At 40.1% G+C, this 20,823-nt stretch overlaps 2 protein-coding genes across 5 annotated transcripts; one reads left to right on the top strand and one right to left on the bottom strand.

Annotated features, from left to right (window-relative positions):
- Positions 1 to 11,721: 11,721 nt before the first annotated feature.
- On the bottom strand, positions 11,722 to 12,189 carry LOC138897488 (uncharacterized). The gene is made up of 2 exons (XM_070183462.1): positions 12,067 to 12,189; positions 11,722 to 12,024 (listed from the first exon to the last, which is right to left on the bottom strand). The coding sequence occupies exons 1-2, from the start codon at positions 12,187 to 12,189 to the stop codon at positions 11,722 to 11,724; spliced, it is 426 nt and encodes a 141-aa protein (XP_070039563.1).
- A 5,898-nt stretch (positions 12,190 to 18,087) lies between these two features.
- On the top strand, positions 18,088 to 20,089 carry LOC104116565 (protein RGF1 INDUCIBLE TRANSCRIPTION FACTOR 1-like). Of its 4 annotated transcripts, none has more exons than XR_011410346.1 (5): positions 18,107 to 18,283; positions 18,357 to 18,554; positions 18,656 to 18,871; positions 18,991 to 19,106; positions 19,484 to 19,602. XR_011410346.1 is itself a non-coding variant. In XM_070182350.1 (4 exons), the coding sequence occupies exons 1-4, from the start codon at positions 18,281 to 18,283 to the stop codon at positions 19,718 to 19,720; spliced, it is 672 nt and encodes a 223-aa protein (XP_070038451.1). In that variant the 5' UTR covers positions 18,088 to 18,280; the 3' UTR covers positions 19,721 to 20,089. The 4 variants fall into 4 exon arrangements, 2 of the variants coding, with proteins under 2 accessions (XP_070038451.1, XP_009625749.1); XR_011410345.1 differs by having other exon boundaries at positions 19,466 to 19,602; XM_070182350.1 differs by lacking the exon at positions 18,991 to 19,106 and having other exon boundaries at positions 18,088 to 18,283; positions 19,466 to 20,089.
- The last annotated feature ends 734 nt before the right edge of the window (positions 20,090 to 20,823 follow it).

The following is a 20,823-nucleotide window of genomic DNA, read 5'->3' as shown; positions in this document are numbered from 1 at the left end:
CCTTACCATTCTGATCGTTGAAAAAGGAGCTGCTCTCAAGAATTGGATTGCTGCACCATCTCGTGCCCGTCGAGTTCCTGGGTAGCCTGGCAATTAGCATCAATTATTTTAAAGCAATCTTTTGAGCATCTAAGACATTTTCAGTATTTTGTTTTGAATGTATTTTGTTTTAAAATAATTGCTCGAGTCATCGAGCCGTACTTGTTGACGTTTTTCAAATTTTATTAATGTGTTGCTATTTTTAGTATTTATTGTTATTCTTTACATTTTTTCTCTCTACAACATTATTATTACCTATCCCGATGAACCTACGACTGTGACATGTAATGAGGCAACGCGACATAAGGATAATGATTCAGAGGATCTGGAAGACGACGTAATACCTAAAGAAATTGTCAGAGAAGTGGAAAACTTTGAAAACAAGCCTAAGTCTAATTTTGACGAGACTGAGACAGTTAACTTAGGGGACTCCAAAATGGTCAAGGAAACACGTATAAGCATTTACCTATCACCATCAGAGAAGGAAGAGTATGCCTGATTCCTAAAAGAGTATGCAGATATCTTTGCATGGTCCTACGATGATATGACTAATTTGAGCACATCCATAGTGGCTCACAAGCTACCTACCAATCCCATGTGTCCACAGGTAAACCAGAAGCTCAGAAAATTCAAGCCGGATATGAGTTTGAAGATAAAAGAGGAGGTCACCAAGAAAATCAAAGCCAAGATTCTCATAGTGGTTGAATATCTGACTTGGTTGGCCAACACTGTGCCGGTTCCGAAGAAAGATGGGAAAGTCAGAGTGTGTGTTGATTATTGAGACTTAAACAGGGCGAGCCCCAAAGATGATTTCTCATTGCCCAATATACACATATGGATTGACAACTATGCCAAGCATGAACTCAGTCCTTTGTGGATTGCTTCGCTGGGTATCATCAGATCTGGATGGATGAAGAGGATTCCTAAAAAACAGTCTTTATCATACCATAGGGAATATACTGCTACAAAATGATGTTGTTTGGTTTGAAGAATGCTGGAGCCACTTACATGAGAGCCATGACAACCATTTTCCACGACATGATACACAAGGAAATAGAGGTATACGTGGATGATGTCATCATCAAATCTAGAAGAAGCACAGATCATATAGCAAACTTGAGGAAATTCTTTGATCGGATTCAAAGGTACAATCTGAAACTGAATCCTACAAAAGTGTGCCTTCGGAGTCCCTGCCAGAAAATGACTAGGATTCATCGTCAGTCATCGAGGGATTGAATTGGACCCGTCAAAGATCAAAGCTATCCAGGACTTGCCACCGCCAAAGAATAAGAAAGATGTGATGAGCTTCTTAGGGTGTCTCAACTACATCGGTCGTTTCATAGCACAATCAACCGTGATCTATGAGCCGATCTTCAAAATGCTGAAGAAAGATGCTGCAACAAGCTGGACTGAAGAATTTCAGAAATCCTTCGACAAAATCAAGGAGTATTTATCCAAACCGCCCGTTCTGGTCCCACCAGAGCCAGGAAGACCACTGCTGCTTTATTTGTCTGTACTGAATGGATCTTTCGGTTGCGTTTTGGGACAACATGATGAAATTGGAAGAAAGGAGCAGGCAATATATTATTTGACCAAGACAATTCACACTGGGGCAGTTAGTGCTAAAGCGGATCTTCCCACATCAGAATGAAGCCAAGGGGAAGTTCTCACCCAATTGGCAAGGTCCCTACATGGTTCATCGAGTACTAACAGGAGGAGCACTCATATTTGCAGAAATGGATGGAGAGATTTGGCCAAAACCTATCAACTCGGATGCAGTCAAGAGATACTATGTTTAGGATTGTTTACATGTCTTCATTTGATGTAACTGAACGTAGGCAACCCTACGGGTTCGGTTACATCTTAATAAAATTTTCATTTTTTCCACGATCAGAAACTGGGGCAAGATCGCAAGTTCAGCCAACTTCATCATATGCGGAACAACCAAAAGTATTGTCAGAAGTATGCATTTAAATTGGGGCAGAATTTTGAGGGGGACCACCAAAATTCTAAGGCAAGGAGGTCGCAATGTCTCTAAAATGTGTCACAGTCACCGATTCATCTAAATTATTTGATGTCGCATACTACTATATTTCAAATAACTATATTTATCAAATACATTGTATATTTTTCAAAAAAATTATTTCTATGACAGCCAGATGTTGCCCAAGGTAATTTAAATGGGATCCCAAGACAGGAGCAAAGGCCGAGCAAGAAGACAAAAGTACGAACCAAACTTCCCCCAGAAAATTCACGATTTTTCTTTGGATGCAGGCACGATAAAACAACATTATCCGCAGATACATCAAGTCACTACCTTCATGGCGACAAATTACCAAGCGCAAACATCTCCAGCTAAGAAATACTTTACTTTCTCACCGCCCTCTCATCATTTGCATGAGGTTTAAGCTCTACCTCCTCTTCTTGCATGAGGCTAAGCATTGCCTCCCTAATTGCATAAGGCTAAGCATTGCCTTTCTTCGCATGAGATTAAGCATTGTCTCTTCTTCTTGCATGAGGCTAAGCATTGCCTCCCCAATTGCATAAGGCTAAGCACTACCTGTCCCCGCATGAGACTAAGCATTGTATCTTCTTCTTGCATGAGGCTAAGCATTGCCTCCCTAATTGCATGAGGCTAAGCACTACCTTTCCTATATGAGACTAAGCATTGTCTCTTCTTCTTGCATGCTGCTAAGCATTTCCTCCCTAATTGCATAAGGCTAAGTACTGACTTTCCTTGCATGAGATTAAGTATTGTCTCTTCTTCTTGCATGAGGCTAAGCATTGCCTCCCTAATTGCATGAGGCTAAGCACTGCCTTTCCTGCATGAGACTAAGCGTTGTCTCCTCTTCTTGCATGAGGCTAAGCATTGCCTCCCTAATTCTATGAGACTAAGCATTGTCTCCCCTAATCGCATGAGACTAAACACTATCTCCATGAGACTAAGCATTGTCTCCTCTTCTTGCATAAGGCTAAGCACTGCCTTTCTTGCATAAGGCTAAGCATTGCCTCCCTAATTGCATAAGGACTAAGCACTGTCTTTCCTGCATGAGACTAAGCATTGTCTCCCTTTTCCTGCATGAGACTAAGCTTTGTCTCCTCTTCTCGCATGAGGCTAAGCATTGCCTCCCTAATCGCATAAGGCTAAGCACTGCCTTTCCTGCATGAGACTAAGCATTGTCTCCTCTTTCCTGCATGAGACTAAGCATTGTCTCATCTTCTCGCATGAGGCCAAGTATTGCCTTTCCCCACACGAGACTAAGCATTGGTCCCCCTTTTTGGCATAAGGCTAAGCATTACCTTTTCCTTGCATAAGATTAAATATTATCTCCACTACGCTATCTAAAACCTCGCACTATCCTCTGTTCACCTAGGGCTAAGCACTGCCCTCATATTATACAAGACTAAGCCTTGTCTTGTCTCATCTTCGCATATGCCCAAGCATCCTATCTGTGCATTTCATAGGCCAAAACATCGCCATTTTGTCCAAAGGCATCATAGTCCAAAGGCATCATCCTCATAGCCGGGAGACACTATTCTATGGCTTGAGGATCTCTCAAAATTGCACATCATTATTCAAAGGCGTCATAGTCCAGAGGCACCATTCTCATGGCCCGAGGACATCATTTCATGGCCTGCGAATCCCTTGTCATACACTTCATGGCCTAGGACATCATGGTCTGAGGACGTCATCTTCACCGTCCAAAGACAACCTTCATGGTCCAAAGGAAATTTGCATCACGTTTAAATTGTCGCAATAACCCATATATATTCGCATGCGCCATGTTTTAAGTTTTGCGGGTAACCCAGGAAGTAACCGTTCTTCAAACAGGAGCAATATTCGCTCTGGTTTCCGTTCACAACGTTCACATCCTGCAATTGTTTCAAACATAACCGACCACCATCAATTACCCGCCTTTTACTCTATGACCGTTCAGATATTTTCTCGGTGATACATCCGTAACGTTTCAAATTCACATTCATGACTTCGCATAAATTCATCCAATACTATCCTACCTAAAAGAACCCTTTCCGAAACATACGACCATTTCTATAGCAACTCCATCGGTTTCGCTCACCGTTGGATCCAGAACTACACCCAGCCTGATTCCCGTAACACCAGGGATATGTAGGCAACTCAGGAACCAGGGTTCGACCCCCAATTTTTTAAATCACATCATTCCTCACTCAATTCGGCCAAAATTGGTCATCACTTTCCTTACCCGACAACTCTTTCATCATTCCCGGGTAAAGAGGGACAGCTGTTGATACCCAATTTTGCCCTCATATTTTCTCAAATAATATATATACTTTCAAAACATCATTTTTTTTTGGCATCATTATTTAGCTTACAAATCTATACGAGCATTTTCTATAATTTTTCATAATTTTTAGAGCTTTTAAATTGATTTTCCTGTACTTAAATTACTTGAATAATTATTAATTACTCCTTCAAATTATTTTGTGATGACCTAGTTACCTAAAATTATTTTTTTGCACCTATAATACATGTTTCAAATATTTTTACTTCATTATATATAATTACATTAGAATTTTTTAAGCTATTTGAATAATTTTGCATTAATAGCCTATACTCATCCATAATTGCTTTTATTTATGTCATTTGTGTCAAAATAGCATTTTTATATTTTTATAACGCTAAATTATTATTTATAATCATTTTAGTGCATAAATAGTATTTTTATTTATTTATTTATTATTTTTATAAATTATTTTTAATACATTTTACATATTTAAATAGTAGCCCAGATTTAAACTAATTTTTCAGACCAAAATGGCCCAGCCCCTTAGCCCAATAAACCCCAAGCCCAAACCCGGTGACCATTGTACCCAACCCGGTTGCGACCAGATTAATAACCCGCCCCGCTTTCCCGTTTGATCTTGGCCGTCGATCTTAAATGATCAACGGCCCATAATTAACCTACCCGTTCCTTTATATTACCCCTTACCCAAAACCCTAGCCCATTTCTACAAACTCGTCGCCCCTAAACGCTCAATCTCCCCTTCACTCTTCTGAAGAACCCTAGCCGACTCCCCTTAATTCCCTCTCCTAATCCCACTGATAATGGGATTCCCCCATTATTTACTTACCATATTAGTGTTCCTTCGTTACTGGGTGTTTCTCCATGGTGTTACATAAGTACTTGCTCTATTTTGTCAAGTTTAAACCTCCGAATCAAGGGAGATTAGCTTCACCCTTCAAAATCTGGACGATATCTCGTCCATATGCATCATGGCGAGGCTATACGAGTTCGATTAGCCAAGATCTCTGGCCAATCTCCGATTTTTGTCAACTAGGGTTTACCTAATTTTCCCCTAATCTGACTTTTACTGATTCTGCTTGATATTATTACCTTATTTATGTTAAATTTATAGTATTATCTTGTTTGTTTGCTAGATTTCTACAACTATATAAACCCCTCCCCATTCCCCTTTAGGAGGAACCTTAATCGCTAGATTTTCACTAAAAATTAGAGTTATCACTTTATTGTTCTCTCGTTCTCTTATTCTATATCTTGATTCTTGGCCGGCTGAAAGTCAAGGCCACCGGTATTCGACTTTTCAACCTTTTCTTGGTGCGAGCACTGCCCGAGTTTCCTTTGAAGCCCTTGGGAACTTTGACGCATTGAGATTCTGGGTTCTTATTCTTTGTTGATACTCAGAAACATTATGGAATTTGTTCTTTCTTATTGTCCATTTAACTGGTAAGTCACTTGGCTTTGCAATTTTGTTCTTATGTGTTTATGATTTGCACATTCTTACCTTTGAAATTCATGGCTTAATGTGTTTTTGGGCTACTTTTGTGTGCAACTTTGATTAGTTTTGCATTTGTTTGGAACCTCTTTAGTATTTAATTTTACCTAATACTGCCAGTTTTGAGTCATGTTTATGCCTAATTTGAATAATTTGAGCCATCTTAAGTGCATTAGTCTACTATGTCAATACCTGAATGCCTACGTTTGCTATTTGACATGAGCTTGCTTTCCCACTCTGTTTTGAATCTCTGTAATGATAGTCTTGCATATGTAATGTGTTCTAATCTTTGTTAAGACCTTTTCTATCAACTATGATCTACTCCATCACAGCATGTTTCTGTTTTGCTTAGTTTTATATCCTTAATGACTGTTTGAAACCTTTAGAATGGCCATCTTAGTTTGTGTTTCCATACCATGTTTGATACTTTTTTGCTTCATGATATAAAGTTAACATGGATGTCTTATGATATTGTGATGAATCCTTAGCATAACCTGGACCTTTAAGCTTTAAACCTTTTAAGTTAGTGCCCCACTTAGACTTGTTTGATAATATGCACCTTAGTATGATAATCTGGTTGATCTTGTAATCTTAGGGAACTTGATTCTCCTCCAACTCCCAATGTGCTTTCTGCCAATGTGTTATTTTTGATAAGTGTTGCACCTGCTTCTAAATCTTCTTGACCTTTTTGATTAACTGTTCTGTGTTCTCAACTTTGCTATATCTACTTTCTAAATTATAAGTGTATTTCCTCAACTTCTGTCCCTTCACCACTGTCCACTCCCTCTCATTGTTACCTGTGCTATTCTGAACCTATCATTCTTGGCCGGCTGAAAGCCAAGGCCACTAAGACTCTTACTATTGACCTCCCTAGTGTGAGCACTGCTCGGGGTCCATTTGAGACCCTTGTGAACTTTGACACACTAGGATTTGGGGTCTTTTAGCCACTCTCTTTACTACTGAGACCTGAGCTATCTCTGACACTCAACTCTTTCTTCCTACTGTCTATTGAATATGTAAACTTGTTGGTTTAAGTGATTCAATGTCTGGGTAATAGTGGTCAATCTATGGATGTTTGGTTTGGCTTGAGTTCTTCTATGGCTTCTGGGTTGTGCTGATGAATATAGTTCCCTATTGGGAATCTGGGTATGCTATGTGAGAGTTGTTGAAGGCCCGGGCAATGCTGGGTATTTCCTTTTGGGCCCGCTGTGGCCTATTGTCATTGCTTGTATAATATTTTGTAATTACGTTTATCATTGGGTCTGTAATAACTCTGTAATGAACAATTGGGGTGATAGTGAAACTGGGGAACGGGTATACTTTAATATTTGCATGCAATGGTAGAAAACATGCTCATAAGATTCATGTGATTTACTTGTTATCCGACTTGTTGTATATGCCATTTAACTTCTAGTGATAGAAATCATGCCTTTAGGAAACTCACACACTCACATAACTTGTCTACCATCAAAGCACGGGTATAAACCCTCTATTTATTCTACTGCTCTGTGCTACTAGACAGCATACAGGAAATAAATGCCAGTGAACTTTCTTTCGATTTGTATGATTATAGCATATTCATTAGATACCCTGGCTATTGGATCTCACTAGCTTATGTTCTATTTTTACCTAGAAATCATGCCTATAGGACCTTGACTAATCAAGTAGCTACTGTTATTATTATTGCTCCGCCTAAATAACCTGCTCATAGAGGTAAAGTGTTATAAAATCAAGGTTCGATTTCCAATTGTTAGAGATCTTGCCTATAGGATGCAGTCATTCGCTTAATATTGTTTATCCCCTTCTCAAGGTTGGGTTCCCAGAACTATTTTCATTTGCTTAACTTTGCCACTATTAGATATCATGTCTGTAGGACAATGTCACCTTTCTAAAACTGGTATCTAAAACCAGCGTTAACAGCAAATGGTTTACTGCTTCCTCGTCTAAGCCACTAGAAGCAGTAATGTCATATATGCGCGTTTGAATCCAAGGTCACATAGAAACCATGTCTATAGGGCTTAATGATTTCTAATTGGCTTCAGTTCTGAAAATGTCCAATGCTCAATGTGAGAACCTATTTTACGTGCATTGGTTGTCTAAGTGTGGAGGCTAACATGAGCCTTTAACTGCTCTCATTTGAAGTCCAATTTGTTTTGTATGTCGTCTAGTTTTATCATTTTGATCAGCCTAAGTTAAGTCTAGGACCACCCTAAATAGAGGTCAAATGCCTCCTGGACCATAGGTATGGGACGGGTAGTGCACGCAAAGGGCACGACTTAGAATTGAATTAGAGCGCTTAGGTAAACAACTTTAACATAGTAATCGGGTAGCAGGAGATGATAGTCTACGCCCGCTGAATAATATGAATAACTCCCTATCTCTAGGGAGCTGCGAAGTATTAATTATGTTGCACGGGGTGATACTGTAGGCTAAAAAACTTAGGACCCCCCTTCTCTTATTTATTCATTTAACATCTAATATAGGTTTAATAGTTATATCCTTGTAATCCTTACTTCTTATTATGTTAATAAATTCATTTGACTTGTACTCTCTTTGTTTATCTTGCCTAATTATAATCCACATAGTCTTAAGTTCAGTCGGGACCCACAGTTATAGACCTCGAAGAGCGCCTAACACCTTCTCTTTGAGGTAATATGAGCCCTTACCTGATCCTTGGTAGCGTTGACTAGTCAAACAGAGCTATCTGCATGATAGGTGCCCTAACGCACCTTAAAAATCATTAAGTGGCAACCTTTCTCTTCTTTAACACTATATCTCCCATCCAAAAGAGTCGTCACGACGTCGAGGCCCGCTTGCGCTAGAAAACGGGGCGCCACACAGGAGAGTGCTGGAAAATGATCTTGCCCGGAACAGAGCTCGTGGACCTGCCGAGCCTCCGGTGAGGGTGCCTCCTCTCGGATTCCCCAGCCCGAGAGCAAGAAACCAAAAAAAAGACGCTCCTCCTCGGCTGGGACTCAAGAGAAGAGGGCAAAGAAAGTGTAATCTGAGCCGACCATAGTGGTCCTCATTGGTGAAGGGAAAGCTAGTAATGAAGAGGTTTCCCTTCAAAGGAGAAAATGATCTTCATCAGCTCAACCGGATGCTCAGCCGGGAGAGCTTCAAAACCTGACGTCAGATGAAGTTGAGGCCCTTTGGGGGGGAGATAGGCTTGGTCGAGAATACTGATTCTCTCTTCCCAGCCCACATTGATGTCTCCGGTCTAAGGAATTCGGACCCTGGGCCTCTTCTGCCCATTGAGCAAATAACAATCAACATTTCTTCTGCCACAGCCGCTTCTTCACCTTCCACACCGATGGGTTCACGCCCATCGACACCAGCTACTCCTTCGCGACCAGCAACAACTAAATCTCCTCCTCGGTCTCCTGGCCACAGGAACTTGGGTAGCAACTATGATATACCTTCCCAAGACCCTCAAGGGAGGCGAAGCGCCACCCTTTCAGTTTCACAAGATTGCCACGTCCTCTCAAGGCTGGTGGAGCTCGTCAATTATATGAAGCCGCTGGCTTCGACGAAAGACTAGAAGAAAATACGTTCCCTTTCTGGGGAGTGTCTGATAAACAATGCCATGCATAATGCGGCGCAGGTATCATACTAGTTTCCTCATATTTTCTTTTCTGCTTACATGTTGCAATGATAATCTTAATTTCAAACTTCTCTTTCTAGGCCAACCTTCTCGCTTCTGAGGGCCTGTAGAAGTTGATCCTTGATAAACAAGGACTTGCTTTCGAGCAGGATCAACTCTTAGTTGAAAGGAACCAACTTGTTGTGCGCCTTCCAGTGCTGGAGGCAAAAGCTGCAGAGATGGGAGAGCTTGATACTCGGTTGCAACAGAGTGAACAACATAAATGGCACATAGCCAAGAAGCTGCTCAATTACATGAAAAGCTTCAAGAGGCTAAGGCTAAGTGGACAGAGCTCCATGACGTTGTACTCGCCGATGCCGAGTACAATTCTGCCTTTGAGGAGAAAATCAATAATTTGAAGACAGACTTATGCTCCAAAACTGAGGAGGCCAATGTTGTCGAGGAGAAGAGGGCCAAAATGGAAGAGAGGTTTAAGAGAATCATGGAGAAAAATCGGATCCACTTAACTACAACTATTGAGCTTGACTCTCGCCTTAGCGCCATGAGATCTTAAAGCGATAGTCTTCAGGCCAAAATTGATAAACTCCGAGCTCAATTCCAGTATCAAGAAGATTCCCTTGTCTTAGAAAAAACCTATGCCATATATCTTATGAAGAGGAAGACTTTGGAGGAGGCCAAAATGGACATCGCTAACATAGATGATTGTATTGCCTAGGCCTGAGAACTTGAGTTGTCTGTTGGTGAAAATCTTCCTCCCAGCCCGATGTGACTGACTCCTTGAGTTCTGGTTCCGAGTACACGAGAACTGAAGGGGAGACTGACGAAGATGAAGGCCCTGAACCGGTAGTGGAACCGCCTTCCTCTACCGAAAGAAACATAGATCCCTCTCTCCCTTCGGGTTCTGGCGGCAATGATGCATAACTTCTTTTCCTTTTCTTTTCCTTTTTTTTATACTTTGTAAATATACCAAACCTTTCATCGAGTTTGGCACTTTATAAATAAAGAATTTTTTGCTTAGGTGTTGTGCAAAAATATTCCTTTTATATTTAATCGATTAAAGCTTCAGGTATATTTTCATCCGATAGCTTTTGATCCTGGGCATAAACTCTTCCGGAATCTATCCTTTGCTATGAGGGCTTCATAATAGAGGGCCCTTATATTTACGGTGCTCTTGAAGAGAACGTCTCCTGTTCATTCCGGTACAAGCGTTTGACGTTTTTGTTAACTTTCTAACGATAAAATTAAGTCATCATTTGGACAAGAAATTAGATAAAAATAAAATGACTTTGTTTTATTCCCTCTATTTTTAAAAGTACATAGGCATTTGTTTGCTTAATTAAATAAAGTTGCCAATACATGTGGTCAATTTATACAACTTCTTTCTACAGGGATGATCATGCAGTCCCCGGCCCTGATGAAACATTATTGCTCCCGGTTCTAACAGTCCCTGATTTTGATGGAATTCTTGGTGCCATATCATATATTATTCCCCCCTCTAGTGTTCGAATGCGAAGCATGCGAATTCGAACACTGGAAGTCTTGTACCCAGATTGCTACTTCACTGGTGGAAACAACTTGTGAATGGTTAAATAATCTTTTTTTAATAATGGAAGACAAGGATGGCCATCGAGTCAAAGATTATTTAACCATCTACATAGCTATTTACCATCGATATGAAAAGTTTTACTGCCTTGATATTTAAAGGTCTTTCCTTTGCCGATGACGCTCCCTTCGTAGTATGTTTTTCATTGCTGCCTAGTTAAAAACCTTGCCAGAATAATCCGATTGGGACAAAACTGGACGAAGGGAAAAAGAGTGCAGAACATACTTTCAATATTGGTAGGCTCCATCAGCAATAAAACCTTTTGAGGTGAATCGCATTCCAATTGCTGGGTAATTTGACTCCATCTTGATTTTCCAACTCGTATGACCCTTTACTAGTGATAGCTAAAACACGGTAAGGACCTTCTCATGTCGGTCCAAGTTTCCCAGCATTGACTTCCCGAGTGCTCTGAGTCACTTTTCTCAAAGCCAAGTCTCCTACCTTGAAGTATCGAAGATTGGCCCTACGATTATATTATATTTTCATCTTGCTTTTGAGCCACCATCCTCACGTACGCCAAGTCACTATGTTCATCAAGCAAGTCCAACCTCACCAGCAACGCTTCATTATTTGATTCTTCCATTGTTCGGGAAAACCTTAAAGTCGACTCCTCCGCTTCCACCAATATCAGAGCTTCTGCGCCATACACAAGAGAGAAAGGTGTTTCTCCTATGCTCGACTTCATCATTGTGCGGTATGCCTACAACACTCCCAGTAGCTCATCGAGCCATTTTCCTTTAGCATCTTCTAACTTCTTTTTTAGGTTCTGAATAGTTATCTTGTTGGTTGACTCTGCATGTCCGTTAGCACTGGGATGGTACGGTGAAGATGTAATTTTCTTGACTTTCAATCCTTCCAAAATTTTTGTGACTTTTGAGCCTATGAACTGCGGCCCATTGTCACAAGCATTTTCCTTCGGTATTCTAAATTGGCAGCTTATGTGGTCCCATATGAAGTCGACCACTTTGCGCTCACCGATCTTTTGATAAGGACTTTCTTCAACCTAATTAGTGAAGTAATCAGTCAAAACTAAAAGAAATCTCACCTTTCCGGGACCCGGTGGTAGAGGACCAACTATATCCATCCCCATTTGATAAATAGCCACAGGGAAAACACCGAATACAAAAGTTCTGCTGGTTGGTGAATCAACTACGTATGTCGTTGACATTTGTCACATTTTTGAATGAATGCCATTGCATCCTGCTCCATCCGCGACCAGTAATAACCTTCCCTGATAAATTTTAGAACCAACGAATCTGCACCAGAGTGATTCTTGCAAACTCCTTCGTGAACTTCCCTCGTCACGTAATTTGCCTCCGAGGCCCCCAGACACTAGGCCAACGGTCCTTGGTATGATATTCTGTATAACTGTCCATCCACAAGGCAGTAGTGGGTTGCCTTGGTCCATAGTGCCCGGGACGCCTTTGGGTCTTCGGGTAATTTGCCATGCCGAAGATACTCGACAAACTAATTCCTCAAGTCCCAGATTAAGTTGGTTGAATTGACTTTGCAGTAACCCTTCACATCCAATACCGAATGTAGAAGTTGAACGACAGTACCGGAGTTAGATCCTTTCATCTTTGTGGATGACCCCAAATTAGCCAATGCATCTGCTTCCAAATTTTCTTCCCTTGGAATATGTATGATTGACCATTCCCGAAATCATGCAAGCAATGCATGAACCTTATTCAAATACTATTGCATGCACTCTTCCTTTGTGTCGAAAATCCCTTACACTTGGTTTACTACCAGCTGGGAATCGTACTTTATCTCAATGACCTCAGAGCCTAGTCTGCGGGCTAGTTCAAGTCCGTCTTCCTCTCGGACCAAAATGACATTTATCGCTACCTCCGAGACCGCTAGATATATCAACAACTGTTCGCCTTCCCCCGATTTTTCAATAACGAGGGGCTGGGCAGGTACCTTTTAGGTCTTTAAGTGCCTGTTGGCATTCCAGAGTCCATGCAAAATCGTTCTTAGTTTTTAAAAGCGAAAAGAAGTGGTGGCACTTTTTTGAGGATCTTGAGATGAATCTTCGTCCTTCACACTTGTCAATTGGTCTGGAATGTCCTCGATATCTTTGATTTTATCAGGATTTACCTTGATCCCTCTTTGCGAGACCAGGAACCCCAAGAACTTACCGGAACCGACCCCGAACTCACATTTCTCTTGGTTAAGCTTCATATTATGCTTCCTCAAAATGTCGAAAGTCTCTTGGAGGTGTTTCAAATAATCTCCTGCATTCAAAGACTTGACTAATATGTCATCAATATATACTTCCATTGTTTTACCTATCTGACCCTCAAATATTTTATTAACGAGGCTCTGATAAGTGGCTCCGACATTTTAAAGCCCAAATGGCATCACATTATAGCAATATGTGCCAAAGTTTGTTATGAAAGAAGTTTTTTCCTGATCCTTTAGGTTCATCTTGATTTGATTATACTAGAAGTAAGCATCAAAGAAGCTCATTAGCTCTTTCTCCGTCATCGCGTCTATCAATTGATCAATGTTTGGCAATGAAAATGAGTCTTTAGGGCACACCTTATTTAGATCTTTATAGTCTACACACATCCTAAACTTATTATTCTTTTTTGGTACTACAACTACGTTGGCTAACCATTCTGGTATTTTACCTCCCGGACTGAACCAATGTTGAGTAATCGGGTTACCTCTTCTTTAAGTAACTTGTTCCTGATCTCTACTATCGAGCATTTCTTTTGTCTTACCGGTGGAAAGTTTGGGTCCAGACTTAGCTTGTGAACCGCTGCCTCTAATGGGATACATGTCATATCCGAGTGCGACCACGCAAAGCATTCAACGTTAGCTTTAAGAAAAGTAATAAACTCTAACCTAAGCTTGGGATTATTCCTGTCCCCAGGTGAAATTTTCTCTCCAAAATTCTTCGAATAAGGCCACTTGCTCAAGTTCCTCCGTGGTCAACTTGGTCACATCCATCTCCTCTGGTACCTGAAAATATCTCGGAACCTGATAGGATTTCGATGACTCCTCTCTCTTACCGTCTTTATTTGGGAAGGGAGAAGGCATTGGTTCCTGTAAATGCTATTTGTTGGACTCTCTCCCTTTGTTTCTGGAAACAGTTACCGCATTCATCTCCCTTGCTGCTGGTTGATCTCCTCTTAGTTGCTTGATTCCTTTTGGCGTTGAAAATTTCAATAACTGGTGATATGTTGAAGGTACGACCTTCATCTAATGTATCTACGGTCTTCCGAGGATTGCATTATAACCCATATTGCCATCTACCGCTTCGAATAGAGTAGTCTTGGTCACTCCTTCGGCGTGTGTGGGCAGCAAAATCTCTCCTCGGATTGTCACGCTTGTCAAGTTGAAGCCAGCTAAGAGTTTTATCATTGGAACGATATTCCTATTTAATTTTGCTTGCTCCAAAACTCTCCATTGTATTATGTTGGCTGAGCTTCCTGGGTCAACCAAAACACATTTAATTTTGAAATCTAAAATATTGAGAGATTACCAAAGCGTCGTTATGCGGCAGAAGAAGTTCGTCAGCATCTTCCTTCGTGAAAGTGATATCATCTTCTGTGACTTTCCGAAGTCTCTTGTTGTGTGTCACCGATATCTCCATTTTCTTCTTTGCTGAAAAGGTTACATAGTTGACTTCATTTCCTCCGAAAATCATGTTGATAGTCAGTCGATGGGAGCCTTCTGCTACCTTCAAAGGCTCCGTATTATCCCGGCTTCGGTCGTAGTTGTTCTTGGCTCGATCACTTAAGAATTCCCTAAGATGGCCATTCTTCAACAATGTCGCCACCTCTTCATGATGATGCCGGCATTCCCCAATTCTATGGTCGTGAGTCCCATGGTATTCACGCCACAAACTAAGATCTCTCTGGCTAGGATCTGATTGGATTAGCTTCGGGAACCGCGCTTCTTTGATATTCCTTATTGCCGATACCAACTCTAATAAGCTGATGCTAAAGTTATAATTTGATAACCTGGGATATGTAGAGTTTCGGGCCCATGGCACCTCCTTCTCCTGTAACGACCTGTTGTTCCGACCATGATCGGTTCTTCTATCGGGAGCAAAATTATTCGATGATCGAAACCCTTTGCTGCTACAACCTTCGATTCTGTCATATGGCAGAAAATGACCTCTAGAGGACCGCTGATCCGCATCAAAGTCGTTTTTAAATTTGTCGTGATTTTTTTCTCGATCCCTTCCCTTAGTTGATACCGGGGACCCAAGCTGATCGTATTCTATCCTTATTTTTGACTCATAACGGTTATGGACATCCGCCCATGTAGTTGCTTGAAACTCGAGCAGGCTTTCCTTCAGCTTTCGGGAGGCGTCGAGCTCCGTAGATTTAGACCCTTTGTGAATGCCTCCATTGCCTACTCATATGGTACCGTAGGTAACATCATCCTCTCTTTCTAGAACCGAATCATGAACTCTCGTAGCAGTTCGGACTTGCCCTGCGCAATCCTGAATATGTCCGCCTTTCTGGCTTGAACCTTCCTTGCTCCAGCATGGGCCTTAATGAACGAGTCTGCAAGCATGTCGAAAGAGCCGATTGAATGCTCGGGTAAGAGAGAATACCATGTCAGGTCCCCTTGGTGAGGGTTTCAAAAAACTTCTTTAGCAAGACCGACTCAATCTCATGTTGAGCCAAATCATTCCCTTTCACAGGCGTGGTTTAGGTTATGATATGCTCATGCGGATCCGAAGTCCCATCGTATTTTAGTATGTCCGACATCTTGAACCTCTTTGGAATTAACTCTGGTACTGCGCTCGGCTTAAATGGCAATTGCGTGTATTTTTTTGAATCTGGGCCTTTTAGTGCTGGTGGTGCGCCCGGAATCTGATACATCCGAGCGTGAAACTCCTTCGCATTTTGATCCATTCGTCAGTTCATTTCCCTCATAAACCTCATGAGCTCGGTTTTGAAGGGATCATTCTCGTTGTTATTCCTAGATCCGCTACCGGTCCCTCCGGCTTCGTTGCAACTTCACCCCTTGGGGTGCTGTTATCGACCCTTTGAGCCGTTTGGTTTGCAAGAACGCTGAGAGGAATTGGGCCCATTTCGCTCGCATTATTGGAGGCGCCTATCAATGTTGGTTTTAACTCTGTCATCAGCCGATCCTGCCTTGAGAGGTGTTTCATGATTGCTTTCCACTCTTCTCTCAGGATTTTAACCGTTTCCACGACATATTCCTCCCCTGCATCATCAGGAGTCGGTTCCCGCACATGCCGGGGAAACTGGCCATCTCGAACTGGGGTCGTCTCATTTTCTTCGTTGTGATTCTCACTGATTGAGTCATCATGTCAGGACAATCCTTCGTGCCCCTCAGTGTTGTGTATGATGTTGACATCATTAGCTGTCATATCTTTTTTCACTAAGGAAAGAATCAAAACAAGTTAGTAATAAACGTAAGGATTAAAGCAATTACGCAACCGTCTAAGCCCCACGGTGGGCGCCAAACTGTTTACCCGTAAAACTGTACAGTTAAATTTGTTACGTGGTTTATAGACAAGCGAATTGATTTGATCCAAAAATGATAAAGAGATAAGATTAGGATTGAGATTTAACGATTGAAATTGAAGAAGATAACAAGCCTGGCTCAAAACTCAGCGTCTCCGAGAGCACAAATAGGAATGACGACAAAGTGAAAGAAAGCTGTTAATTTAAGAGCAAAAAAGTAAAATATAGCCTTTGTTGTACCGAATATTTTGTGTCCTTACAATAGCTGCTAAGCCTTCTATTTATAACTTTACCTAAGGAAATAAGATCCTAGGATCAAACTCCTCTTAAATGATAATAAACAAGTCATTGATGAACGCGTAACGGCACGCCATGAATGCAAATATTCTCTACAACGGTCGCTCATTTAATGTTAGCGAATATTCCCTCATTGAATACTATCCGATGGCAAACTCTTGACCTTCTCCCGTCGACTACGCTCCCTTTAGGATTTACCCGATATCGATTATATTCGTTGTATCCGGTATTGGTTGTTCCCTGACTTGCCCTTTGCCTATCTTCGGTTTCACGTGTCATATTATCATTCGACCATACGTTATAAATCAATTTTACCCCTACATTATAGAGAGCAGATCAAACAGACACAATATATATATATATATATATATATATATATATATATATATATATATATATATATATATATATATATATATATATTTTATTTTATTTTGAATGGTTGTATTCACCTATGGAAAGAGCTGTTAAGAGCATATATATCATTGAAACAAGAAATTTCAGCATATTATTTTTGCTAAAATAAGTGCTATAAATGCTAGCATCCCCATTTTATTTTAGTGATGAAATAATTTTTCCTATTTCATGTTTCTACCTACTGCTTACTGGTAATGTGTTAATGGTTGCAATCTTGCCAAATATTAGCGTCCTCCTTTTGTCTCACACTACAGGTTAACAAGGATATCAAATTCTAATTTTGCATTAATTGATTTGTCATTTCAAATAACCATTTATTCATGGATTTGCTTAAATTTTGAAAACATTCCTCTTCTTTTTTATTTTCAAAAGGAGGAAAAAGCAAGAAAATGAGGTAAAAATAAATGAAAGAAAATGATATTCCCAAGTGGGAGGATGGTGATTATTAAATTTAAAAAGGATATTTAATTTGTTTCTTACACAAACCCCACTTAGAACAACTAACTAAATGGCCAATAATGGACCAAAGATACCAAATTTGTTAAAAGAGAATAATGTGCCAACTCACTATTGAAAATACCCACCTTCCCCTCTCTATTAATTAAATATGATAAAAATAAAAATAAAAATAAAAATAAAAATAAAAAGACATAAAAGTAAAGAAACTAATCGACATGATTATTTTGAACATCAATATCAATAATATAAAGAATAAAAGAAAAAAATGGAAAACATGAAAATGAAAGGGAAAATAAAAGGAAAGAAGGAGGTCGGTTCCTTGCAGCCAACGTATCTATAGGTTTTGCCTCGGAGCTTGCTTCGGAAACTTTGTTTATGTATGTATGACCTTTGAAAGGATAAGAACGACCCCTCTCCCTCCTGAACCCACCCACCCGACCTTTTTTCCCTCCCCCTTACAAGTACCCTCATATTTCTCACACCGCCTCCAATTCCTATATTTCACAAACCAAAATTTTTTCTCTTCACCAATACATAGCGTTACTACTAACAACAGTTTCATTCAAGCTGGCGATCGATAAACAAGAAACAAGTGTCCGTGAATTCAAGCCTAAGAACAGGCGAATCATGGTAAAATATTTTGGTTGTCGATTAATCAATGTTTGTTGTGTTTTAGTTTTGCTGATAGTGTTAAAATGTGTAGGGAGCTGGAGGGCCAGATGAAGAGGAGAATAGGTGGCCACCATGGTTGAAGCCATTGTTAGAGGGACGTTTCTTTGTTCAATGCAAGTTACATGCTGATTCCCACAAGAGTGAATGCAATATGTACTGTTTGGACTGTATGAATGGCGCTCTCTGCTCTCTTTGTTTATCTCATCACAAGGAACATCGTGCCATTCAGGTATTCTCTGTTATTCTTTCATTTTCAATTTCAGGGGTTTCTGCCATTTTTTTCACCGTTGACTTCAAAACTGAATGTGGGTTGCTCTGTTTTTGGAACAGATAAGGAGGTCATCTTACCATGATGTGATAAGGGTGAATGAAATACAGAAGTATTTGGACATCACTTCAGTTCAGACCTACATTATCAACAGTGCAAAGGTTGTGTTCTTGAATGAGAGGCCACAACCTAGGCCAGGCAAAGGTGTCACTAATACCTGTGAAGTTTGTGAAAGGAGTCTCCTCGACTCATTCAGATTCTGCTCTCTTGGCTGTAAGGTAATTACTTACTAATTGCTTTTTGCTCCATTCTTACCCCCTGCATAAAAATTTTATTGCATTTATTTTGACTTTTAATGGTCACTAAATTGAATATTTGGGTCCTGAATACCGTATAGGCTATTTTCAATTGCTGTTTGCTTTTGACAAAATGTGAAGCTATTGAATGGTAGTGTGGAAATTCCACTCACATTACTGGTCCATTATTGGCAACAAACTTTGGCATTATCAACAGGTGGGTTTTATAGATTGGGGATAGATACTTATTAAGCATTTAATATATTCCCCATTAGCAATTCTTGGAATGTTGTACTCCCTCTCCCTCTCATATTATGTGTTTCTTATATTAATTAGGAAAAGAATTATTCTATTTTATCCATATTTATATTTTAGATATAATCTCTTCATTGAATATTTATTCTAATTATGTGTTATCTCTATCTTCAAGAACAATTATTACTAAGGGTAAAAAAATAATTAATTTTGTCTTGAACTTCTAAAATGACAAATAATTTGAGACAACTATTTTTAGTAATCATGACTATTAATATGAGACGGAGGAAGTAATTAATTTTTAATTTTGATTATTTATAGATTGTTGGGACTTCACAGAATTTCGTGAAGAAGCCAAAACAGTCATCGGAGAAGAAGATGGCGGCGGCGGCAGCAGCAGCAGCAGCCTATGACTCGGAGGACTCTTATAGTAGCAGCAACCATAGCCGGCGAAACAAGGTTCAAAGTTTCAGTCCGTCAACGCCCCCTCCAACTTCTGTTAATTACAGAACAGCCAAACGAAGAAAGGGAATTCCACATCGAGCCCCAATGGGAGGATTAGTTATAGGATATTAAGTTAATCGAGTCCAACTTCAAGACCTTCAGTTGCTCCTAATTAGCATATCAGCACCACGTATGTATACAGACTTAGTAATCAGAATGCAGCTCCTCCAATTCCCTTAAAACACTAGTGCTTTCTCACGAAAAGGCCAGTGTTTGATAGCTCTTGAGAAGAGCAGTACTGTATATAGTTTTAGTGCTACTAGTATATGAAGGGAAAAGTTGGAGGATGGAAGTTGAAATAAGAATATGTGAAGGGGACTAAAAGGGTTACAAATTAGGAGTTGGGCTTAGAAAATAAGTATAATATATAGTAAGATGAAATATCAGATACTGTGACTCTTGCCTTCTTGGAGTGGTTATACATATGTTTTGTTTGGTTTTTTTCCTCCTGTAATCAAAATGTAAATATACTTGTTTACCCGAAAAATAGATATAGTTGAATTTATACGCAGTTCCGAGGATATGTGGCGTAACTTAACACAAAATATAAGGATAAATATAAATGTAAATATAGATTGCAGAGAATGCGAAATAGATAAGGTTGTTAGGAACAATGAATCTTAGGATTCAACAAATAGAATTAATCTAAGAAATCTGAAAGAACGATTCTTTACTGTAGAAGAATATATCGCTTTTATTACAATGTAAGCCTGAGAAAAACTTGTTTTACAGAAATGGTAACCAAGCCCTTTTATAGTGGAGGGATTTGGCTCTAAGCATAATAAAATAAACATTCAGTGGGAGACCCATAATAAGTCAGCTTTTTCACAATTTCTGTCAAGATTCTCTCTAGTGGGATTGCAATGGCTTTTGTCTGCGAGCTCGATCTTGCTTAGAACCCTCGATTTTGGTTTGAGCTTGATTTCGACTCGAGCTCTTGATCTTGGTTCGAGCCCAATCCTGGCTCGAGCCCTCGAATTGATTCGAGGTCAATGTTGGTTGGTCTCTGGATTATCAGCATGATAGATCTACTCTGCATCATGGTTCGATTTCGATTCTAGCTTGATAATGATATCGACCTCGACACGGATCGGCCTCCCCGGGTTCGAGGTTAGTTTGTTCCACCTTCGGGATCTTATTTCGATAGATCATCGTTCGAACTCGATCGGACGTGC

Source organism: Nicotiana tomentosiformis, chromosome 8, assembly GCF_000390325.3.
Source record: "Nicotiana tomentosiformis chromosome 8, ASM39032v3, whole genome shotgun sequence".
Lineage (NCBI taxonomy): Eukaryota > Viridiplantae > Streptophyta > Magnoliopsida > Solanales > Solanaceae > Nicotiana > Nicotiana tomentosiformis.
This window is presented reverse-complemented; position numbering and strand designations above follow the sequence as displayed.

Excerpts from the sequence above, each read along its gene's own strand:
- LOC138897488 (XM_070183462.1), bottom strand. The coding sequence starts at position 12,189 with ATGTCAACGACATACGTAGTTGATTCACCAACCAGCAGAACTTTTGTA. Across the intron at positions 12,025-12,066 it reads TACCACCGGGTCCCGGAAAG|GTTGAAGAAAGTCCTTATCA; the intron begins GTGAGATTTCTT and ends TTCACTAATTAG.
- LOC104116565 (XM_070182350.1), top strand. Across the intron at positions 18,555-18,655 it reads AGGAACATCGTGCCATTCAG|ATAAGGAGGTCATCTTACCA; the intron begins GTATTCTCTGTT and ends TTTTTGGAACAG. Across the intron at positions 18,872-19,465 it reads TCTGCTCTCTTGGCTGTAAG|ATTGTTGGGACTTCACAGAA; the intron begins GTAATTACTTAC and ends GATTATTTATAG.